This window comes from Mastomys coucha, unplaced genomic scaffold (assembly GCF_008632895.1).
Source record: "Mastomys coucha isolate ucsf_1 unplaced genomic scaffold, UCSF_Mcou_1 pScaffold9, whole genome shotgun sequence".
In the NCBI taxonomy this organism is placed as follows: domain Eukaryota; kingdom Metazoa; phylum Chordata; class Mammalia; order Rodentia; family Muridae; genus Mastomys; species Mastomys coucha.
Window position 1 is genome coordinate 54,514,932 of NW_022196915.1, and position 23,348 is coordinate 54,538,279.

Here is a 23,348-nt window from a genome sequence, read left to right on the forward strand (position 1 = left end):
TTCTTCTGCACCTGTGTAAGGTCACCTGGCAGTAACTTTAAGGACACCCAAAGACCTGTAAAGGGGGACAAAAAGGGACACGCTTCCTGTTGTCTGTACAATCTTTGCAACACACTCATAGAAGCTTGTGTGAGACCAAGCAGACCCCTTCATGATAAACATTCAATCCTCCCTGGGTAACTTTGTTCCGATGACGCTTCCTTCAAACTCACAGGAGGACTTACCTGAGAAGTCAACAGATATAACTGACTTCAGTGGAGAACAAAGAGTAAAGATTATCCCAATTGATACCGAAGTATGTTTGTTCTAAGTGTAAGATTATGTGGTGGTGGTGCCAGAATCAATACAGACGTTAATGGAAACTGTGGGATTACATACACACACACAAACACACAACATGGTGACTTAATTAGGGACGGCAGAGGCAGGGCAAAGCATGAAGGAAGAAACGAATGTCAGGGGCTAGAGAGATGAAGCAATGATTAAGACCTTGTGCTGCTCTTCCAGAGGACCTAAGTGTGAATCCCAGCGCCAGTGTTGGGAAGCTCATGATTGTTTGTAATCCCCAAGGAACCAGGTACCTCTCTTCTGGTCTCTGTGGGTACCCACACATGTGGCAGATACTCAAACACGCAAGCATATACATAAGTAAAAATGCATATCCTTTAAAAACGAATTCCAAAAAGTACTTTTCTTGGTAGTTAAAAGAGAAGCAACTTAATGTCTTATATTTTAATTAAGATAAATTGCAGGCGGCTGGCAAAATGGCTCAGCAGGTAGGAGCACCGAGTGTTCTTCTGTAGGTCGTGAGTTCAAATCACATGGTGGCTCACAACCACCCATAATGAGATCTGATGCCCTCTTCTGGTGCATCTGAAGACAGCTACAGTGTACTTATTTATAATAATAAATAAATCTTTAAAAAAAAGATAAATTGTGAATAAAGAAATAAATAGGGTAAGAGAATATTGAAAGGGAAAAAAGTGAATACCTGTTTAAATCTCTGAAAACTACAGGATTTATTTATTTTTACTTTAGGTGTATGAGTGTTTTGCTTGCATGTGTGTCTGTGTGCTACATGGTGCCGAGTGACCCAGGAGACTGGAAAGATCATCAGATCTGGAACTGGAGTTACAGACAGTATGAGTTGCCATATGAGTGACCCTCATACAAGAACAGAAAGTGCTCTTAATTCCTGAGCTCTCTCTCCAAACCCTGAATTAGTCACTTCTTAAACTAAAGAAACAAATTCTAAAAGCAAAGTAAGTATCAATGTATAAACTGGAAGTTTTGAGAAATATAAATATATATATAAATGTATATATACATTTTACAATTTATATATTTATACAATTTTATTATATATATATAGTAAAATTGTATAAATGTATACATTTATATATATATTTATAATTTATATATATATATGTATATATATATAAAGTAAGATGTTTCAAAAATGATATTGGTGATAAAGAAAGAGCCTCACAAAGAAATTTGACACGAATACACATTCACAGAGAAGCAGAAGTTCATGGATGTCTTCAAAACAAAAAACTGGAAAAATGTATTTTAAAGAAGACAGAAGAAGGGCTTGGTGAGATGGCTCAGCGGATAAGAGCACTGACTGCTCTTCCAAAGGTCCTGAGTTCGGATCCCAGCAACCACATGGTGGCTAACAACCACCCATAATGAGATCTGATGCCCTCTTCTGGTGCGTCTGAAGACAGCCACAGTGAATTACGCCAGAGCGAGCGGGGCCAGAGCGAGCCAGGCTGGTAGAGGTCCTGAGTTCAATTCCCAGCAGCCACACACATGATAGCTCATGGCCATCTATACAGCTACAGTGTACTCATACACATAAAATAAATAAAATAAATCTTAAGAAACAAAAAGAAGACAGAAGAATAATTATCTGCTGCAGCTGGTCGGGGGCTGCTGTATACTCAAATGCTAAACATTGGCCCCCAAGATCTGGTGGCCCTAAGAAGAGTGAATGCTCACGCACACCACCTTCTGTTGTGCAAGTCTTGTTCCCTGAGTTAACTGGTCAATAAAAAGCTAAAGCCTACTATTGGGCAGTAGAGAGAGAGAAAGGTGGGACTTGAGGAGAGACCAGGAGGGGAAGGAGGGGGAAGACCAGCATAGGAAGAACCCGCCACGAGAGGAGATGGACCATGAACATGTGGCCAGGAGAAACAGCAAGTAACAAGGGGCATATGGCTGAGATGTAAGTTAGAACAGCTTCAAACCTACCCAATCTAGGTGTATGGCTTGTAAATAAAATACAAAGATTGTGTGTCTTTTATATGGGCTAGCTAGGAAATATAATTTCTTATTACAATTACCTTCTTTAAAAAAAAAAAATCTGAGATGGTAGACCAGGAAATTCATGTATCTCTTAGACAAAACAGACTCGAGGTGCTTATTTAAATACTTGAGGACCACAATCTACTTGCCACCTTTCAAACAGGGGAGAACACACAGGATGGCCACTTGGCGCCCAGGACAGGCAGCACAGCAGCGCACATCTGAACTGAAGCTCATTCCCAACACTGACAGAGAAGTCCTACCACTGGGAATTCCTAAGCAGTGGTCCTAAACACCGAGAAAGCCTCAATACAGAAGAGTCACATCAGGGTGGCTTAAATTTAGAGCACTAAGCGGTTAGAAAACACTTAGGTGCCTACCCAAGGAACTGGACCCCACCCCTTCCCCATCAGGCTTAGATGTCAAAACGGAGTCACTCTGGTCATAGCTTTAAAATGAAACTAAACTGTTATCTGGACTTCTGAGGTACTAGGAGAGAAAGATAATGGCCAGATCCTAAACAGGCCCCACAAGCCAGAGGATGCTGCTCACTTTGTTTCAGTCCTGATATTAACAATGATATGCTCAGTTCTCAAGTCCCACCTTTCTCTCTCTACTGCCCAATATTAGGCTTCAGCTTTTTATTGACCAGTTAACTCAGAGAACAAGGCTTGCACAACAGAAGGCGGTGTGCGTGAGCGTTCACTCTTCTTAGGGCCACCAGATCTTACTGCCCCAAACCAACTGTTTTTTTACCTCTTCCTCCCTTCCTCCCTTCTTCCCTCCCCCTTCCTGTCTGTCCATCCATCCGTCCATCCATCCATCTATCCTTCCTTCCTTTTCCTTCTGTCTACAAACCCACGCTTTCCTGCTCAGCCTGTCAGAAAACTAATCCTACTTTATAGAAAAAAAAGTATTGCTCAGCTGTCAAAGAGAAATAACATCCAATCAAAATATTTAAATTAAATTTGCTATAAATTTGGCTTTGAGCATTTTAAACATTAAGATGTTACACAGTCACACAAATAAAGAGGTATTTGTACTGAATACATAGACATCTGAAAAGGGCTTTTTCTGTTCCATAACAAGAAAGGAATGGCATTGTTTTCCATCTTGTTCCAAGAAGGAAATCATATGTAAAATGTAATCTCATTAGTATAAGAATGTTCCACTCTAATCAAAATTACAATCTTAATCTAAAGAGCAGGGAGTGGGGAGATGGCTATGAATATAAAGCTCTTGCTACATAAGCCCGAAGACTTGAGTGTAGACCCCGGCACCCATATAACTCACTGGTAGGCATGAAGGCTCACCTCTGCGTCTAGTATTCAAAAGGTAGAGACAGGGGATTTCCAGATTAAGCTAGATTCATTAATGAATAGTCAGACTCAAGCCTACATAGTGTACCCCTACTCCGAGTGCCCACTCACATGTAAACATACATACACAGAGAAACGTATATAAAAGGGGGGGAGGTATCTAGTTATCTGTGTTCAGAGTCTTTAGTGCTCCTATAGCTTTCTACCTGAATAACTGTGAACATGTGAGAAACTAAACACCCTGGAAACTGTATTTTCCTGCTTGCTTTTATTTTAAACAGCAGTCATAGGGTAGTAAAAAAAGAGGTGGAGCCACTCTGAGACCCTTTCAAGTCTGGCTGCCATCTTGGCACTTGAATTTTAGTGCCGTGACTATTTTTCCTTACTATTTGAATCTGAAACATTTCCACAAGAATTTCTCTTGGCTGAAGCTATCAAAAGCCAGGTACGTGCAGGTTTCAGAGGAAACAGAAAAGCTCTGCAAGGTAGTCTACAAGTTCACATCGACAGATATTTGGATCGCTCTGTCGCTTTCTAGTTTCAGAAAACACACATAAGGGGTAAGTTTACTGTGGGCACAGAACATATGTGCTCCTGGGTCACTTTCTGTTGGCACATTTACTTCAAGGAGTTACCACTGGGAAAAGAGAGCAGAAAAAAAAAAGGTCTCGTGGGGGAAAGTCTGCTTCATGGAACTTACAAACTCAACCCTGAGCCCACTAGAAAAGGCGGACGTTTTAGCTCTTCAATGGGAGACGTCTGAGAAGGACAGTGTCCAGGGGAGGCTGTTTGGTATCAGAGTAGATGGTGAAAGGGCAGGAATCTTGCTCTACATGGTCCCTCCCCTATCCCCGCCCATCGTCCCCAAAGGGCAGCCTGTGTACCTTGTCCTTTGTGATTCACTTCCTTTGCAGCTATGACTTTATTTAGGACCGAAGTGAGTGGCTCGTTCTCTCCAATCACATGGGAGGTTATCAAGGGTGACATGATGAGTTGTCTCTGGCGGATGTAGGTTTCCATGGCAATTCTGGGGAAGACAGGAGAGGTAAGAAGGAAGCCAGAAGTATAGAAAGTCTCTGAAGTGTGACCTGAGCATATGGAGGTCTTATGGGAGCAATCTGGAAATACAAACCCAAAATTCAGCAGAGGGCTCCAGGGAAACCATTGTTTTGGATTATGTTCCTGCAGGGTCCCCTAACAGACCAGGCTAAAGTCACCATGGACTCCCTCACCAAATGCAAATGCAGCAAGGCTTTGGTAACGTAGAATATCTATCTTCTAAGACCTCGGCCTAGAGCAATAACAGCATAACTTCCCCCCTCCCCTGCCAAAGGGACTGGTTTCAGCAAGCGTGCCAATGAAATTCCCCCCAAAAAGGTTACCTACAAAAATGAGCTGAAGCTGACCCACCAGTTAGCTACCTCTTGTCTTCTGTCTCTGTCATAGAGCAATGACTAATCCCATATTTGCTTTCTGCTTCTGTCTATAAGCCAATCTCCTCTGCTTGGCTCAGTGGAACACTTATTCTATTTTATGGCATGCAATGCCATAATCTAGGATTGGGCAACAGAATAGGAAATAAGGTCAACTAAATAAATTGCTGTAGTTTTGTCCCTGGTATGTTCTTCCCTTCATTCTTCCATTGATCATATATATGCATATATGTATGCCATCGTAAGCTAAATAACATGTCCAGCAAGCAAGTGACTTCTTTGTATCCTGTGAAGAATAGCCCATCGACACATGGTACCAATGATCAGTCTCATGCCTATGCATGTACAAATATTGTCTACAGAGGGCAGAAACCCTCTGTATACACATACATATACATATATATGAGAATATCATACACATTGAGATTGTAATTACAACATTTTTTCCTTCCATGTTCTCTCTCTAAATTCTCCCATATACCCCTCCTTGCTTGCTCTCCTTCAAACTTATGGCCTCTTTTTTTCACTAATTGTTACTACCTGCATATATATATACATATGTGTGTGTGTGTGTGTGTATAATCCCTAATGTCCTGTTCAGTCCATATAACACTACCTGGATGTTTTCAAAGCTGACCATTTGGAACTGGGGGAACTATCTGCGTGTCTTCCTTAGGGCCCTCAGTTTTCCTCAGTTGCCTTCAGCTCTTTGTATAGTGTTGAGGCCTTATAGGCCTTTGCTCATCTACTTGGGCACGTCCACTGGTGTCCTTGTTCAGTACATGTTTGGATAGTCTTGCTGATAAGGCTTTAGGAGTTCAGCTCCTTATTTATTACTAAGAGACATAGTCTCACAGCAAACTCCCTGATCCTCTGGCTCTCATGATCTTTCCACCTCTTCTTAAGCATGTTAGGGAAACAACAAAACAAATAAGAAAGTGGGGTGGGCAACATGGCCAAGCGTTAAAACATTGAAGTTCAAGGCAATAACTAAGGAGAAGTTAAGCAGTTAGATCAGAGGCATTTAGACATGGCTGCTTGGATAGGACAGACAGACAAGCCAGAGGACAGGAGACCTGGCTCATGGGACTAAGCTCCACCTGACAAGAGTACTCTGCAGGATCCTACTCCCCTGGGAGGCCCACATCCACACGGCCATTTGATACGTGGATACAGTGTGGGGGATACTGGGAAGGTGTTTTGAGACACACAATGACTTTAAATATTGGATTGCAGTGCCAATCAGCAAATGAGATCCAGCTCAATTAGCATATCAGGTAAGATCCACAGAGGGGGAGGTCAAAGGACCGAACACAGTCCCCATTCTCTTGAAGTTGCCACCACCAACTACATTATCGTCCTGTTGCCACACTATAGCCTTTAGCCTTCTCTGCCTACCAGGCAGCTTTCTTTGTGAACATCCTTTTACCTGATGATAAAACATACTGAATGTAGGGCTGGAAATGGAGGGGGGGCTGTTTTATGTGAATGACTCTCCCCAGGTGGGCTAGCAGAATTCATATATAAGCCCCTACTCATCATAATGAACTGCAGCTTAGGGAAATAAGAGGGCAGGCCAAGGGTTGCAAAAGGGAACATAAACACCATTGTACAGTGGCTTTTGCTGCACACTGGGTGGTAATCAGATTAGAGCTTGGCTCCTTGGGGACTTTAAGAAAGCACATACTACTCCACTGCAGGACCATCTCAGAGTTCCTTGCTGCCCTGGTGGTTCAGAAGTGGGACAAAAAGGCAGGACACTGAAGGAAGAAGCCTACCGTAAGGGGAAAATAAATAAAGGAATTTTTCAGACAGGTTTTTTTTTTTTTTTGTCTATGAATGCAGAACTTGATATGGTTATGTATGTATGAAAAAGGAGTAGTATCCATGGATATGAAAATTATATATGTAGTAATGTTTATATCTGTCTGTCTCTATATAATTTTTTTTTAAGATAACACCCCACTATGCTTGACAGGCTGGCTTTATATTCATAATCCTCCTGCCTCAGCTTTCTAAGTAACTGGGATGACAGGCATGTACCACTGTGCTCAACTCTATTTTATATATTTATATCTATTCAATGTATTTTATCTGCTTAATATATTAGATTTAATACTTATAAATTTAATTACATATTGTTAGTAATGAATTAAATCTAATATATTCGTCTAAACATATTTATATATGTCACATAACACACATGTACACTGCAGTGTACTGCATTTCAGTCACCTGTGAGGAGCTATATACTTGAAGGCAGTCCCAAGTTATATTGTAGCTACCTCTCATTACAGACATACACTCTGTCATGTGACACAAAGACACAAATTGTCTAAGAATGAATTTCTCAGTCCATGTCCCCTCATCAAGCAGTACATACTATGGGTGTGTATTCCTCTGCATGCATATGTGTAAGGAACGGTCTTTCACAACACCAAAGTTTTCAGATAATCACTATCAACATGAAGCTATGGGAAATACTCAGTTCTCCCCATTCTTGGGAAGTTGTTAAGGAGGTTAAAGACTATTAAGTGTATAGTTTAAAAATAATTAGTAGCAGCCTCAGGAAAAGAGAAGATCTACCTGGCATATGTTCCCGTACTATTAACTTAGAATAGTCCAAAGGTACAAGGCTTAAGAATTCTTGCATTTTTAATGTAATTGTGTATAGAATATTTATTGTGGAAAAATAAGAGACAACAAAAACTAGGGTGAAATCCTGAATAAACCAACAGATACAATCAGTTAATTAGGTTCTTCAGAGAACCTTTAAGGCTTAAAGTTTTTATCTATGTATTTTTAATGTGGTTTTTTATGTGTAAGTGTTTATGTGTGTGTGAGTGTGTGTGTGTGTGTGTGTGGTTGTGTGTGTCACGGCACTCATGTGAAGGACAGAGCACAACCTGTGTGGTTTAGCTCTCTCCTTCCGCCATGTGGGACTGGGGACTGAACTCAGGTGCCCAGTGCAGGTGCTTTTACCTGTTGAGCACATCGTAACATTGTCTAGACGGATGAGCAATCCGGATTTCCCTTCAGCTACCAAGAATGCCCAATATACTTTTAAAAACCTGGTCAAGCCCCAAACTTAACTTTGCTTTAAACTAAGCACTAAATCTGTATGCCATTTCTTCATGGACTTATTTCCTTTCTATAGCCTAATTAACCTCTATTAATGCTATATGTGTACCAAGAACATTTTTCCAACATTTGTTACAAATAGTTTCTTAATTTTTCCTTATTTATAAGTTAAAAATGGGAGGGGATGTTGGCTCATTGTCTTTTTTTCTTATTGTTTGTTTATTTATTTAGTAGGTTTTTTTGAGACAGGGTTTCTCTGTGTAGCCTTGGCTGCCCTAGAACTCACTCTGTAGACCAGGCTGGCCTCAACCTCAGAAATCTGCCTGCCTCTGCCTCCTAAGTGCTGGGATTAAAGGCATGCACAACCACTGCCTGACCTTTATTTATTTTTTGTTTGAAAACACTGATGTGTGACTTTAAAACAGCTTCCCAGAGCTCACTACCATGTATCGTTTCTATGGCCCTGAAGCATTTAAGACTTTTAGCTTTTCAATTTTATGCTTAATTATTTGTAGTATCTTGGTATACGGTCCTGATGTGAGAGCTCCCTGATTTGTTTCTTAACACTGGCTCAGATTTAAAAAGCACTTCTCTTGCACAATTATGTCCTTCTGTCCGTTTAATAGGATTTGTGTGTGTGCATATATATAAATGATACATTTTTATTTTATTTACATGTATGAGTCTCAGTGAGTGTCTGCCACATGCCCTGCAGGACAGCAAGGGCACATCAGATCCTCTGGAGTTACAGGTGCTTGGGAACCATCCAACGTAAGTTCTGGAGACCAAATTTTGGTCCTCTGGAAGAGCAGCTGGTGTGGTTAGCCACGGAGCCGTCTCTCTAGCCCCAGAATTTATACGTAGTTTGCCACGCATACTTTGCGTGACGGCGGTATCTGAGGCGTAAACTTCAAGGAAAGTCAGTCTCCTGCCTCCCTCCGCATTGTCACCTGGCACCCCAAACTCAGAGGTGGCCCAGATATGTCCTCGTACTAGTGTGCTAGGAACTCACCAAGATATCATTTTCTTACAGCTAGCAAGAGAAAATTCGGACATTGCTTTCTGACCTTCTCCAATGTTCCAAAGTCCTAGCCTAACCCTGGCTTAGAATGTTAAGCCATTCAAACTAATAGCCTCCAGCATTGTAGGACATTATAGCTTACAGAATGAGAGAAATATCCCAGGACAAGATCAGGTGAAATCCTCATTCTTAGTCAACATAGGCAGGCCATATTAGATTTGCAACTGAATCACTCCTAGGAACTAGCTTGGCAGGTGTTCCCCACTGCTAACCTCCGCTAGCCCAGAAAGGCAACATGGTTGAGGAGCTTACTTAGGCCTACCTAGTCTGTAACTATAGCAACGAACTGAGTAAGAGTTATCTACACCTGGCTTTTAGAAGTCAGGTGACCTTGGTGTGTGGGGGTCGCTTGACTACATGACTTCAGTCTAGCACTAGGACTGGGGGAAGAAGGACTTGGACTCACATGCAGGACTAGCACTAGAACTTAGATGGGCTAAGACTCAGATTCATGTATCTCTCGCAGTCCCCCGGGCCCAGAGCACTTGGGCCCCGGGGGATGCAGCACCAGTTCAGAGGAGATAGCTGCTGCTTTAGACCCAGTATGTTTCAGATAGTCTCAGAGGTACCTCAACTGTTGAGCTGCCAGATTTTTTATTTCTCTTTTACAATGAAAATGTCATTTTAAAAGAAATACACTCAGATCTTATACCACTCGTATGTAGTCTGTTTGTCAAAGCCGAATCCCGTGCCCACCTGGCCAGAATCCCTAGTCCCGTGGAACAAGGGACCCCACAAGAAATCCAGTCCGTGGCAGTAGTTTTCTTGTTTTGTTTTGTTTTTGTAGTTTTAAAAAAGATCTTTTCACTCAGGCTGGCTTCTGAAAATCCATTTGTTCTATCAAGCTGCAGTGGCTGATGCAAGTTAGATGAGACAATGTGCTTTAACTAGCATGTAACCCCTGACAGCAGTCATTTCCAGAAACCTTTCAGCCTCTTCCCAGGCCACCATTATGTATACAGAGCACCAGAGCAGCCACAAGGCTCACACTAGAACTTGTTGGAATTACAGGGATAAGAATTGTTTATTTGCAGCCCCCAGTTGCATGGACGCCTCCAATTCCTGCCACCCAGCAAAGAGCCTGGGGTCAACTGCTGAGCTGCCCTGTACTACCAGACTGGCTCCCCCAGTTCCTTGAAGGAACCCTTGTTTAGGTTCCTTGCATACTCTTCTTGCCTAATCCCTTGTTACTCTGAGTGTGGTCCTTGGACCAACACCATTAGCAACACTCTGTATCGTTTCTATGGTCCTGAAGCATTTAAGACTTTTAGCTGTTCAATTTTATGCGTAATTATTTGGAGTAGGTTGGTATACAGTCGTGATGTGAGAGCTCCCTGATCTGTGTTTCTTAACACTGAGCTCAGATTTGGAAAGCACTTCTCTTGTCAGATGCAGTCAGACCTACTAGAGCAAACGTTGATTCTAACAAGATTGCCCTGACAATTCACATGCATCCTCCGGCCTGAGAAGTCATGTGACTCTTAGTCAAACCTGTTCAGCACAACAGAAGACAGATACATTGCAGCATCTCTGACAATCAGATGACGTCATTCTCTGGGTCCCGGTGCAGATGGATGTGTGCCCTTGATGTTATATTCATCCAGTTACATCTACCGAGTCAGGAAATGCTCAGTTTACCCTCTTTGAGTCCAACATGAAGCCCCCTGAATAAAGACTTCTGCAGAGAGGCCCGGGTCACAGTCTTCCAGCAGGACTACCTTTATGTCTCCAGTAACAGAAAGGGGTCCCCCTGCCCCCTGCTCCTCCAGTCATGCCTCACTTGGATGGCGAAGCTGTACCTCAGGTCACCAGGGATGAGTGCCAGATACTCACTGCTGAAAGGGGATAAAATGCTGCTTTTCTTCATCATCCACCTTCCCATGTACGATATCACTAATATCCATCACTAGGAAAGAGACAAATGTCATTAGAGGCACTAATGGGTTAGTGGCTTCATGCTTCCCTGAGCTGTGTAGAAGAGGATGGTATCAGCAAACACAGAACACCACAAGAAGAAAGGGACCAGAGACCAAGCAACAACTTACCATACCACACCCAACAGGACAACAAGCCATGAAAGGCTCGGATTTTCTATATCCAACCCTGCAGGACACAACCTTCAAAACGCTACAAGACTCAGTGGCTATGTTCCTAGAAAACTTAGATTTTAATAATAATAGTTTTATTTGGATAAGCCTTTATTAAAAGCCATAGAGAACGTATATTTGTAGCAGGTCTGTCAGAATTAAAGGTCTGGAGAGAAACTCAAGATTTGAAGAGGCCACCTATGTCTTTGATTTGATATACTCTTGATTTCTACACCAGCCTTAAGAGTAACAGATCACAGACTATCAGCAATCCCCCGACACACAGACCCCCATCCCAGGAGAATGCTTCAATAAAGTCGGGCTGTAAGCCTTCATTTTCTCATTTATATAAATGTGAGGAGCCCCACCTTAAGGAATAGGAAGGGTTAACTTGGTCTTGGTCACAAGTTTTGTTTTTGTTGCTGCCTGTGTTTATTTGCTCTGCTTTTGTTTTGCAGTGGCGAGACTTAGCACATGCTAGGAAAGCAAGGGACCACCAGTCCCCATATCCATGCAATTAGCTTTAAGTTTTTAGCAAAGCCAGGGTATGAATTAACAATGAGCAGTGTAAATCACATAACCATTATGCCCAGCTACGCAGAGGATTAATAAGCAGGCTGCAAAGCAGCTGCTTGACATGAGGTAAGAGGTAAAACCGTGGTTAATGAATTATAGTCTGGCCATAAAACATATTAGCAACCCATTTCTCCACGACCCAGATAGTTTGTAGACAAGAGAAGTAAATACTGAGAAACACAGTAATGCTTGAAAGAACTCAAGACAACACAGTCCACCAGGCCCGCGAATAATGTTGGTGCTGCCTGGGAAGGGGTGCACAGTAGGGCATCACATGCAGCTTGCTGGTACCCCTAACAGGACCTTATAAAGACTGTAGCCCAAAACGCCGGGAAACCCGTTTGTCGGTGTCATCATCTCATGGCATGTAACTTTGGTTAATGATCATCATCGGGGTTAAGAATGAATTAGTCTTCTCTGCAGTACCCAGATACACACAACTCCCCCATTCCCATGCACACGTACATATACTAACACAGAAAAGCAGATGAAAGCCTCAAGTTTAAGTTCTAAGTTTCTTTGGCTTGTTAGGGATGGCAGTGACCACACTGCCATGTGGATGGCTAAATAGACCTGGCTGGGTCCCTGGTATCTTTTGAGACTCCACTTGAATACTCGATAAAGTCGCAATGCTGAGCAAGGGAGATAGTACTTATCCATAAGCTTAGTACTTGAAAAGCTGAGACAGGAGCATCTCTGTAAGTTCCAAGCCAGCCTGGGCTACAGAACAAAACAGTATCTCAAAAAGTCAGTAAAAACCAGTGCTGCTTCCCTAGACACTCCTTGAGCAGTAGGTATGATGGAACAGTCCAAGAGACATGGCACACAGTCATATGGAACACGGAGGCCTCCTCCTTATCCACAGCATTGACCGAAGAACACGGAGTATCTGGCCCTGTGCCTGGGAGCGAATTTTTGACATTTCATTGATGACTTTCAAAAAGCATTATTGATTCAAATCTTAATAAAAGACCAAGCCGGGCGGTGGTAGCGCATGCCTTTAATCCCAGCACTTGGGAGGCAGAGGCAGGCGGATTTCTGAGTTCTAGGCCAGCCTGGTCTACAGAATGAGTTCCAGGACAGCCAGGGCTATACAGAGAAACCCTGTCTCGAAAAAACCAAAACCAAAACCAAAACCAAAACAAGCCAAAACAAAAAACAAACCAAAATAAAACAAAAAACAAACAAACAAACAAAAAACAAAAAAAAAACCCCAACCAAACAAATATCTGTTCTCAAAATTTAAGAGACTACAAAGATAGAGGACTTCCTGAGACATCCTCTGAGGAGTGACTGGAGCTAAGGACCCTCTTTGAAGTCTCTTAGTGATACAAAGTCACCTTTGAGAAGCAGGTCTCCTAAGCAAGGGAAACACTTTGCGGTGAATCCGAGTGCATCAGCAGAGCACCTGCTAGGAAGCAGTCCTACTATGTGTGGGATGTGGTGACGGGCATAAAGGCAAAATACAATCAGAGGCTACACGAGGACACAAGAGTCAAGGGAAGAGAACTGCCCATCCTGGGGCATGAATGTTGTGTGCCCAAGACCAACCATGACAGCGTGAGCCATTGTTTCCCATCTTTAGGAGCCACCTGGCTATCTCTGTCTGCCTCCAGCCAACCAGCCATCTTCTTTTCTCTATCTCTTTTCATTGCTCTAAGTGCGGTATAGTATACGTTACATAGAAACCGCCATCCTAACTGCCTTTAAGTGGTTAAGTGGAAGTAAGGGCACTCGCCTTAGGTAACCATCACCATCATCCATCACTAGAACTCTCATTTTCCTCAAAAGGAACCCTATCCTCAAAAAGCAATTGGCCTCTCTCTTCAAGCCCTGCCAATCCCATTCAACGGCCTCTGATCCTGACTCTTCTAAGCACCTCACACAAACGATTCTTGCAGTGGTTGATTTTTTTTTTTTGTGTGTGTATGGCTTATTCTACCGAGCTCAATGTTCTCGACATTCAGCAACACTGTGGCATGAGTCAGAAATCCCCTCCCTATTAAGGCAGAATAAAACCTCCTTTCAACGGCTACGCCACATCTATTTATCCATTCATCTACTGATGCACATGGAGCGACATAGTCCCCTTCGGCTCTTGTGAATAATTCTACTGTGAAGGTGGTGTGTCTCTAAGACCTTGCTTTTCAGTTCTTTTGGGAACGTGGGATCTCTGTTAAATCTGAAATCAGATGATGGGTTTACATTGAGGTCTTTTAGAGACTGCAGAGAAGCTCTGCCATAATCCTTGGACTCTGGGCTTTCATCGTACCTGCGACTCCAAATGGTCTCCGGAGCCCACAGGTGTGCTTTTTGCCCTCCTTCAGCTCCATGCGGCCCACCCGGACAATCTGGCACACGAGGCTGATGCGTGGCCGGATGAGATCTGTACTGCTGAGGTCCTGCAAGCAGAGAACACATGAGAGGCTGGCTGCCCCGTCCTGCCTGGCACACACTAACTACCCCATGACAAACCACCATGACAATGCCTCTCTTTCTGCCCATCTAAGGACTACAGAGAACAGAAAAAAAATTATTTTCTAATTATCTATAAAAGGGTCATCTTTTCTTCCCTGGTTCCCACTTCGCATTTCAAGATTAGATCAGACTTAGTCTAACACCTCCAGGTAGAGAGCTAGGGAGGTGGGCGAGGGGTTGTTAACCAAGATGCCCTCTGATGTTTGGGGTCCTTCTGCTTCATGTCTTAGTACAAGACACATTTCAATGTCAAATGACATAGAAACTTGCACGATGCTGACATTCACTGGGCATCCACAGAAGCCTGTAAGGGCCCAGGCTGGCCTTGATCTCATTGTATAACTGAGGTTGGCCTTGAACTCCACATCTTGCTGCCTTCACCTCTTTCACGATGGGATTACAGGTATCCACCCCCTGCCCCCACTCTTCACCCTCAGCTCATCTTCTAAACAATCTCAGCGTCAAGCGTAACCCAGGCATGGTTTTGTGAGGTTCCTTACATGCAACCTGAGAGGCCCTTCTCACGAACACTGAATAGCAACAGGTGTGGGGGAGGAACTGTCCCTATTTGGAGCCGAGGCCCCTGTGTGTGTGTGTGTGTGTGTGTGTGTGTGTGTGTGTGTGTTCTTTAGGAGGGGCAAGTGACCCAGAAATGAGCTCATATATCTCATTCAGTTAACATCAGAAATAACTTCATTATATCTCAGAGCCCTTTAATGCAACAGCAGCCCCAGCTGCCTTACTGAATCAAGAATTACTTTTCAAATAATCACTCCAAATCTACGCCCTGTAATTTGGTAGAGACACATCACTGAGACAGCAACATACACCAGTAATCACCTGCCCTGATTCCCTGCTTGAAGTTCTGCAAACCTTCCATTAATAGCAAGCAAAGTCACTGGGTAGCAGGTTCTAGAAACCGTAGCATATTGATATCATTAAATAATACATAGTCATTTGTAAACGAGTTCTGAAGGCTGTTTAATGACCAAGGAAATGGCTACCAGGTTTTATTTCATTGAACAGGCTAGACATGAAATTTACATATTTAGATGAGCCTCTGGCTGTCTGGGAGAGAGGATGTTGGGGGCAGGGGTGGGGGAGGGGGAGAGGGAAGAGCAATTGCAGCTGTTAATCAGTTAAGACTGATTAAAACGGTAGACCAAAGATTTAACAGTGCCTTTAAAGACTATATACATGGTCTTATAACAAACACCATTCCTGCAGAGAAAACCTCACTTTGGTTCAGAACTGAACAAATTTAATAAAGTCCGGGACAAGAGTTCTATGCCTGCATTTGCAGGGGTAGAGCCAGGAGTGGCTCTGTGTAGGGACAGAGAAACCTATGTGTGTCCTAGAGCTGGGAGGCTGACAGAGGGGACAGAGACAAGTAGTTAGGTGTGACTAGAACTTGGGCTCAGTTTTCCTTGTCTTGGACCGGAAAAGAGCAGGAGATGAAGCGCTTGTGGAGACTGATAGGAGATGGAGCTCTCTCAGGCGGAATTAGGGACCTACACAAGAAGGTTTCCCAGGGCCCCTAGTTGCCCCAGGGTGTGTCCTTAGAAAGAAAATCCGGAGAAGCTCAGAAAGTCCAACCTATGAGGAAGACCGTTGCTAGATCTAAACTACAGCCTCCTACACTGCCAGGCTCCTCAGCTGCATGCTGCAGCACCCAGCGGGGAGGGGGACTGGGTCACCTTCGTTAGGAAGCTCTTCTTCCAGTGAGGAACTGGCACGGCTGCTCTTCAACTTCTCCGTCTTCCTCAAATGTCTTCTAGCTATGTATTTTGGCGTGCTGGGCATTGAACCCACAGCCCAGTGCTTGCTAAGGGTGTGCCCCTACCACAGTTCTCCACGCCCAGCACTTACCAATCTATTTCAAACACAAGCTTCAAGGCTGGGGAGATGGCTCAGTGTATAAAGTATGCCATGCCAGCATGAGAAACTGAGTCCAGGTCCTCAGAATTCACCTAAAGCTGGGTACTATAGCACATACCTGCAACCCTCACGTTCCTAGGGACAGTGGGAGACAGACACGAGAGACTGAAGAGCCTTGCATATGCGATGACAAACAGCAAAGACACCCTGATCTTAAAACAACGTGGGAGGTGAGGACAGTAAGAAAAGACCCAAGGCTGTCCTCTAACCTCTGCGCATGAACTACGATACCTGGGAACAACACACATCATACACTCACATACATACAAAAAGCTAAACATACATATATGCATGTAGCAACAATTGGGGGGAAAAAGAGGTCATGAATCTTAAAGAAAGCAAGGAAAGGTATATGGGAGGGCCCGCAGGGAGCAAAGAAAAGGGGAAAACAATGTAATTACATTAATCTCAAAAATAAAGTAAAAAGAATAAAAGGAGGAAACCATTTTCATCATAGTAAAATCATTAAACAACTATAAAAAATTGAGAACAAAAATTAAATAAGTAAGCCGAGCAGTGGTGGTGCACACCTTTAATCCCAGCACTTGGGAGGCAGAAGCAGGTGGATTTCTGAGTTTGAGGCCAGCCTGGTCTACAGAGTGAGTCCAGGACAGCCAGGGCTACACAGAGAAACCCTGTCTCAAAAAAACAAAAGAAAAAAGAAAAAAAATTAAATAAGAAAATGTACAATTAAGACATAAGCCTCCCTGAATGAATCTCTGGCAAGGCCCCTGGCAGCACTTCAGGACTGCTGATGTTGTTCGTATTTACGTGCATTCATTGTTATTGTGTATAGTTGTCTTTTCCACCAGTACAAATGCTGTTCAAGAGCACAGTTTCTTTCCCTGTTTTGTTCACAAATGGTCAAGTGTGCCCATCAGTACGTGCTACCTACTGTGTGTTCACTAAGTGAATCAATGACTGGGTTATGCCTACTCATAGGACAATGATGGCTACCCTTTTCACCTTTTATGTTTTCCATCTGTGTATCACCGTATCCACTGTAAGAAAACGTTGAAACGGAAAGTGAGGCTGGGCTAGTTAGAGGACTCCATGGATAAAGACACTTGCTGCCAAGACTGAGGACCTGAGTTCTATTCCTGGGTCCTACCCAGTGGAAGAAGAACCTTCTGCAAACTGGCTTCTGACCTCCACACACCTAAGCCATGGCAACATGCCCATACACATGCAGAGACACAGACGTAGAAAATAAATGAAGGCAGAACTTCTTATGAAGAAGGCAGGACTCACTGTGAACACTGCTTGGAGGTTATTCAGCTTCTCTATCTCCTTGGGCATCCCGTTACTGCCCCATCGAATTAGGTAGTTCTCACTAGCAGGAAAGAAAAAGAAAATGACTCTTAATCAGAGGCCACCTGGGACAGAGGCTGCTTACAGACACACATATACAAGGATCAAAAGAAGGGACAAAAGTATCCCACGGCAAGGCAGGTGCTAGGGAAGAACACACACCATACCCATGGGGATTCTGTCTTTGAAAGAGTCCCTGCTATGGGGAACATTCTATACAGTGGCAGACATTGCTCATGGTAGCCCAGACATGGGATTTTATCTGGTCTGGGATCTCTGTCCTACCTCAAATTTCTTGTATACAAGCTTTGGCTTTGCTGAAGTGAGAGTTTAATTTTAGAGTCAGGCATGATGGCTCTGAACTGTGATCTTAGGACTCTGAAGGCTGACTGATATTATTTAAACCCAGCCTGGGCTACATAGCAAACTGACCAGTCTGAGATAGTCAGTGAAACCATGTGTCAAGAGGCCACAGTTACAAAAGCCTAGTTTGTTAAGTCATCCCCAATCCATCCTCCATGATGGACACCACACAAATAACTTAGTAATTATTTTTTACGTTTTGAGAAAGAGTCTTGTGTTGCCTACGCTGACCTCAGACTGTAGCGGATTCTTCTGCTTCCACCTTTCTGGGACTGGGGTTAGTCATGCAACACCCATCTGGTTTGTGCAATGCTGGGGTTTTTATGTATGCCAAGAAAGCACGCTAGCAGCTGAGCTACACTAGGCCCTGGGTTAGTAATTACCTTTTATTACCTTCTTGAAGATAAATCTCCACTTCCTAAGTTGCTCCATCAAGGGTCATGCTGAGGTTCAACCAGACCCTGACTATTCCTTACGGTCTTGAAACTTTATGTAAACTTTTTTTCCTGAGTAGTCTGGGTGCTCGTGGTTCAGCGTTGAGCTGCAAGCAGAGTTCTCAAACACACAACCTCTAACGACCCTGCGGTCACTGTTGAACCTGCAAGGGCGAGTCATCAGCATCCTCCATCTCCACAGCCTACAGCTGCCATGAGAGTTCACAGCGGGTATAGCACACTCCATGGGCTTGGACAAACGTAGAACAATGGACAGTCACCAATACAGTGTCCTAGAGCTCAGTCTCAGGCCATGAATCGCCACTGTATTCTTCACATCTCTATCCTTCCTCCTGTACGGTCTTCTGAATTCTTTATCCTTCTCTCTCTCTTAAGCAGTTTTACTAATTCTTTTATTGGTCTTGTTTCGTTCGTTGAGACAGGGTTTCTCTGTGTAGCCCTGGCTGTCCTTGAAGTCACTCTGTAGACCAGGCTGGCCTCGAACTCAGAGATCTGCCTGTCTCTGCCTTCTGAATGCTGTGATTAAAGGTATGCACCACCATGCCTGGCTATTTTATTCACTCTTAAAACCCTACAGATGTGTAATCTGAAGCTGCATGGGGCCAGTGTCCATGTACAACGCCTACAGAAACCAAGGACTTTATTTTCTACTGTTGGAAGTGACTCTACCCACCCTCTACATCTCCCGGTCTCAAACCTAGTGAAGGGCTCCTGGACAGGGATAGGTAAAGATTGTACTTTGCAAGGCCAAACACGGGTGACAAGGTCTCCATTACCTGATGAAGGTGGACTGGTCTGGGTCATACAGGGCTATGAACAGCTCTGCATCCTCCCCGATGTTACAGACAAAGTTCTTGAAGTTCACATAGAGGCCATAGGTGTGGACAGTACTGAAGACTGCCTGGCCTCTCAAGTCCAGGTTCTGTAAAATGCTCTGAGACAGGAAAAGGGAGAGAAGACTTGAGCAAATGGGGGCTAGAGGGAGGAGGGAGTTGGCATCGTAATCAATCTACAAACAAGGGACAGTTGCCATCACCAAGGAGAAACACTTGCTGAGAACTGAACAGATGAGGACCAATCATCTCTCAGTCCAACAAACACATCAGCAGCATCAGACAGCCCAAGTGCTCCTGTTCACACACATGCTTTCTAAGAGGCTAAAGAGATGGCTTGATATATACAGTGTTTACAGCGGAAGAATGAGGACCAGACTTCAGATCCCCAACAATCCTGTAAATCCCTGGTGTGCAGAGCAGCCCACCTGTCGTCCCAGCATACAGGATGTAGAGACGGAATCTCAGAACAAGCTGGCTAACTAGACTAGCTGCCTTGGGAAGCTCTGGGCTCAAGTGAGAGACCCTGTCTCAATACAGAAATGGAATGTAGGTAGAGGAAGACATCCAATGCCAACATCTGGCCTCCACATCCATTCACACATACATATTCATGTGGGCCCACACACATGCAAACTGACAAACCTACAGGCACGCAAACCATATACGTACACATGGAAAGCAAACACATGCTGTCTTCGGGTGATAGCTGAGTTTTCAGCAGAGCGCTGAAGCTTTTGTGGCCTAGGATGGGATGCTGGAGGAAGCTTAAAAACACAAACACTTGACCCACTACCCAACTTTACAGGAAACAAAGGTTCCATAGGAAGCCTTGCCCTTGGGTGTGGTTGTCACATACTGTCATGACTGCGCCCCTTTTTGAAAGCAAAGGCAATTTAAAAACACAGAGACACATCTTTCTGCATCCAAACAGAAAATAGATCAAAATGTCAACATGATGGCCAGAGTGATCAGAAGATGGCTAACCCTTTTTTTTTTCCTATTTCTGATTTTCTTTACCTTTCTACATTTTCTTTACTTTCCAATCTTTCCAAACATGTTATTTAAAAATTGCTTTATTTTGGAAATTACAATATTTATACCAAATATAGAGGATTAGAATATAAAAAGTCCTTTCTTTTACCCAGTTCTCTTTCCCAGGAGCAGCTTTATTTTTATTTTTCATATCTACTTTATGTGAATGACTGTTTTGACTAAATGCATGTCTATGTACCATGTGCACGCCTGGCACCTGCTGAGGTCAGAGGAAGACACGGGTCCCTTGGAACTGGAGCTATGATTGGCTATGAAGCATCATGTGGGTGCTAGGTACTGAACTCAGGTCCAGAGAAAGGTTTTAATGGCTGGTTTATTATCAACCATTCCAGGTACTTTGTGTATAAGCAAGCACTGAAGTTTGTATATCCTTTTTGTATGCAGTTTTTAATACAAATACTATTTTTCACAAATAGTTCTGCATCTTTCTACATACACACACTCATACATACACTCACATATACACACATACTCTCATATCCACACCCACGCCCACACACTCACACATATACACACACATTTATTCTCTTTCCAAAGTGGAACACACACGCTGGCCTCATTCTTTCTGCCCACTTTTAAAATGAGGCCACACGTGATTCTTCTAGGCATTGCTATTCCTATTCCCCATTACTCATTTTTGGCATTAAAAACCAAAGCAAAGAATGCAGTCCTAGTGGCCCGATCTGCACTCTAGGGGAAAGCATACCTTCTCCTCTTGGATCTTTTCCTCTATCCTTTTAGAAGCAACTTCGTGGGCCCTAAAGAGAGCGACAGTGCTGGTCTCATCTGGATCTAAGATGTTTCCGTTCTCATCCCGCACGACCAGATCCAGTCCAAGCATTCTTGAGAGAAAGGAGGTGGTAAGTATTTCTCTCCTCCACTGCCAGACTCTTTATAGATGAACATGTATCAGAAAGCCCAGGGGACCCAGGAGAAAAGGGCAAGGGCTGGGCACAGCCCAGGAGTTTCTGCCCTTCCAACCTGTACCTCCTTTCCACATAGCAATCACACTTAGTGGACCACCTACCCAAACCTGTGTGCATGTGCCAAGGAATCAGCCCAAAACAAGAACAGAAAATTGGCAACGATTGTGACCAAAGCCCTCTTTGCAGTGATTCCCTGCCTGTCTCCTGTGGTCTGGCATGGCAACAAGCACAGGGACATGTACCATCCTTCAAAGGCCTGCCTTGGCACCCTTACTAAACACTGTCTTAAAGGAGGGAGTAAACCTTGGCAGCTACTCGGTCATGATCCATCTCTACAGTCATTCACACTGTAGTCTGAACCTTAGCTTCAATAGCTGCTCTCTTGGACCCCTTTCATGTATACATGTTCCCTATCCTTCAAAGTTACCGTAGGAACTTGATTGAGATAACGTCAGTAAAGTATCTATAGAACCTCTCGTACAGTAAACACCAATCAATGGTTGCTCTGACTGCAGAGAATGGTACTCGAAAACTGGCAATGAAAAGTTCTGAGGGTTGCATGGCAAGAGCAGAGACGTCCACATCCTTCTCCCAAGGCATTTGTGCCCAATGGGCACAGAAGTAGAAAGAACTATGCTTAGTTCCAAGAAGTCAGAAACTGGTGGAACAAAATTATCTACCTAGTCCCCACCTACACTCAAGGCACCTGCCTGGAGAGTACTCAAGAGATAACAATCAGAGCTACCGAGTCCTCAGGAAGAAAGCTTCAATTCCCTCCTCCCTGCTCTACAGCAACTCTGGATGAATGATCCGCACTGGCAGCTTCCTTCCCAGGGCAGCCAGACCCACAGGCCACCCAGGCCTGTGAGAGATGGCATGTTGGCAGAGCTGGGTCACGGATGTACTGATAGAAAGCCTCAGTTTCCTGAGCTGCTTCCAAGGACAGCTGTGGGGAAAGCTGACATGTTTGCCGTGCGAAGACATGAACATGTTAGGTCAGACCTTGGGGGACCTCCAGGACAAAGTTACTGTGTCGAGATCATAAAAGGACAGAGCCTCGTCCTACCTCAGCTGGCTTTACAAAGAGTCCCAAGACCCTGCATGAGACGCAGTATACCTGCAGTAGTTACCATCGCCCAGGGTATAGATCATTTTCTTTTCTTGCTGTTATGGCCAAAACAAACAAACAAATAAACAAACAAACCAACAAACACCCTGACAAAAGCAACATAAGGAAAGAAAATCTTACTCTGGTTCACAGCTCAAGGGACAGAACAGCAGAGGGCCTGAGACACCCCATCACATCGAATCTTCACTTAGAAACAGGTGTATGATAGTACTTAGCAGCTGGTCTTCTTGAGCCCTGGCCTGCACAGAGTGACACTGCTTCCCATTCAAGGTGGCTCTTCACTTAACCTAATCTAGAAACCCCCTCACAGACATGTCCAGATATTCATCTCCTAGGGGATTCCACAGCCTGTCTAGGAGACATCAACATTAGCCATTACAAATGGAGAAGATGCACATCTCAACTGTAAGAGAGTCAGACCCAGAGCCAGGGCCTGTGCTTCAAGTTAATGCTTTCCCATTGCCTTTGTGGGCTGGAAGGATGGCTCACCATACCAGGAAATCTAAACTGCTCCATTGTCGGTCATGGAGAGGATAGAGAAAAAGAAAATTGATGTCTGACAGCAATCAATATCTATCACTGGCATTTGAAAGGACCATCCCTATGTGCCTGATCACTCCTGGCTTCCCTACCAATGGAGAAGCTTGGACAGAAAACCCATTTTTCCCTAGTCTTGTGTCAGTTAATGGGATCAGAGGACCAACACAACACCTGACCCAAGAAGGGAACTGTGATGTTTTTCAATGGAATTGTGTATTTTCTAAGACACAAAGACAGCAAGTAGTAAGCATTGTTATTTGTCAACCCTAAGATCAAACATCTGTCCTGAGACTAGGGGGCTGCAGAGACATGGGGGATGGGTGGGGGAAGACAGGGAAAGGCTTCCCACATGGTCACGTGATTGAACACTTGTCTGACGGTGGGACTGTTTCTGAGAGCTTGCAAAAGCTTCAGGAGGTAGTTTAGCTGATA

The 23,348-nt window shown here is 43.9% G+C and overlaps 1 protein-coding gene across 1 annotated transcript in view; it reads right to left on the bottom strand.

Moving 5' to 3' along the window:
- Dock5 (dedicator of cytokinesis 5) overlaps positions 1-23,348 on the bottom strand; it is a 195,487-nt gene that overhangs the window by 73,870 nt on the left and 98,269 nt on the right. Inside the window, exons 7-13 of the mRNA XM_031361039.1 lie at positions 21,028-21,163; positions 19,209-19,366; positions 17,555-17,636; positions 14,160-14,289; positions 11,058-11,130; positions 4,514-4,656; positions 9-55 (exon numbers count right to left, since the gene is read on the bottom strand). Coding sequence (XP_031216899.1) covers positions 9-55; positions 4,514-4,656; positions 11,058-11,130; positions 14,160-14,289; positions 17,555-17,636; positions 19,209-19,366; positions 21,028-21,163 — 769 coding nt within the window. The remainder of the gene's footprint in view (positions 1-8; positions 56-4,513; positions 4,657-11,057; positions 11,131-14,159; positions 14,290-17,554; positions 17,637-19,208; positions 19,367-21,027; positions 21,164-23,348) is intronic.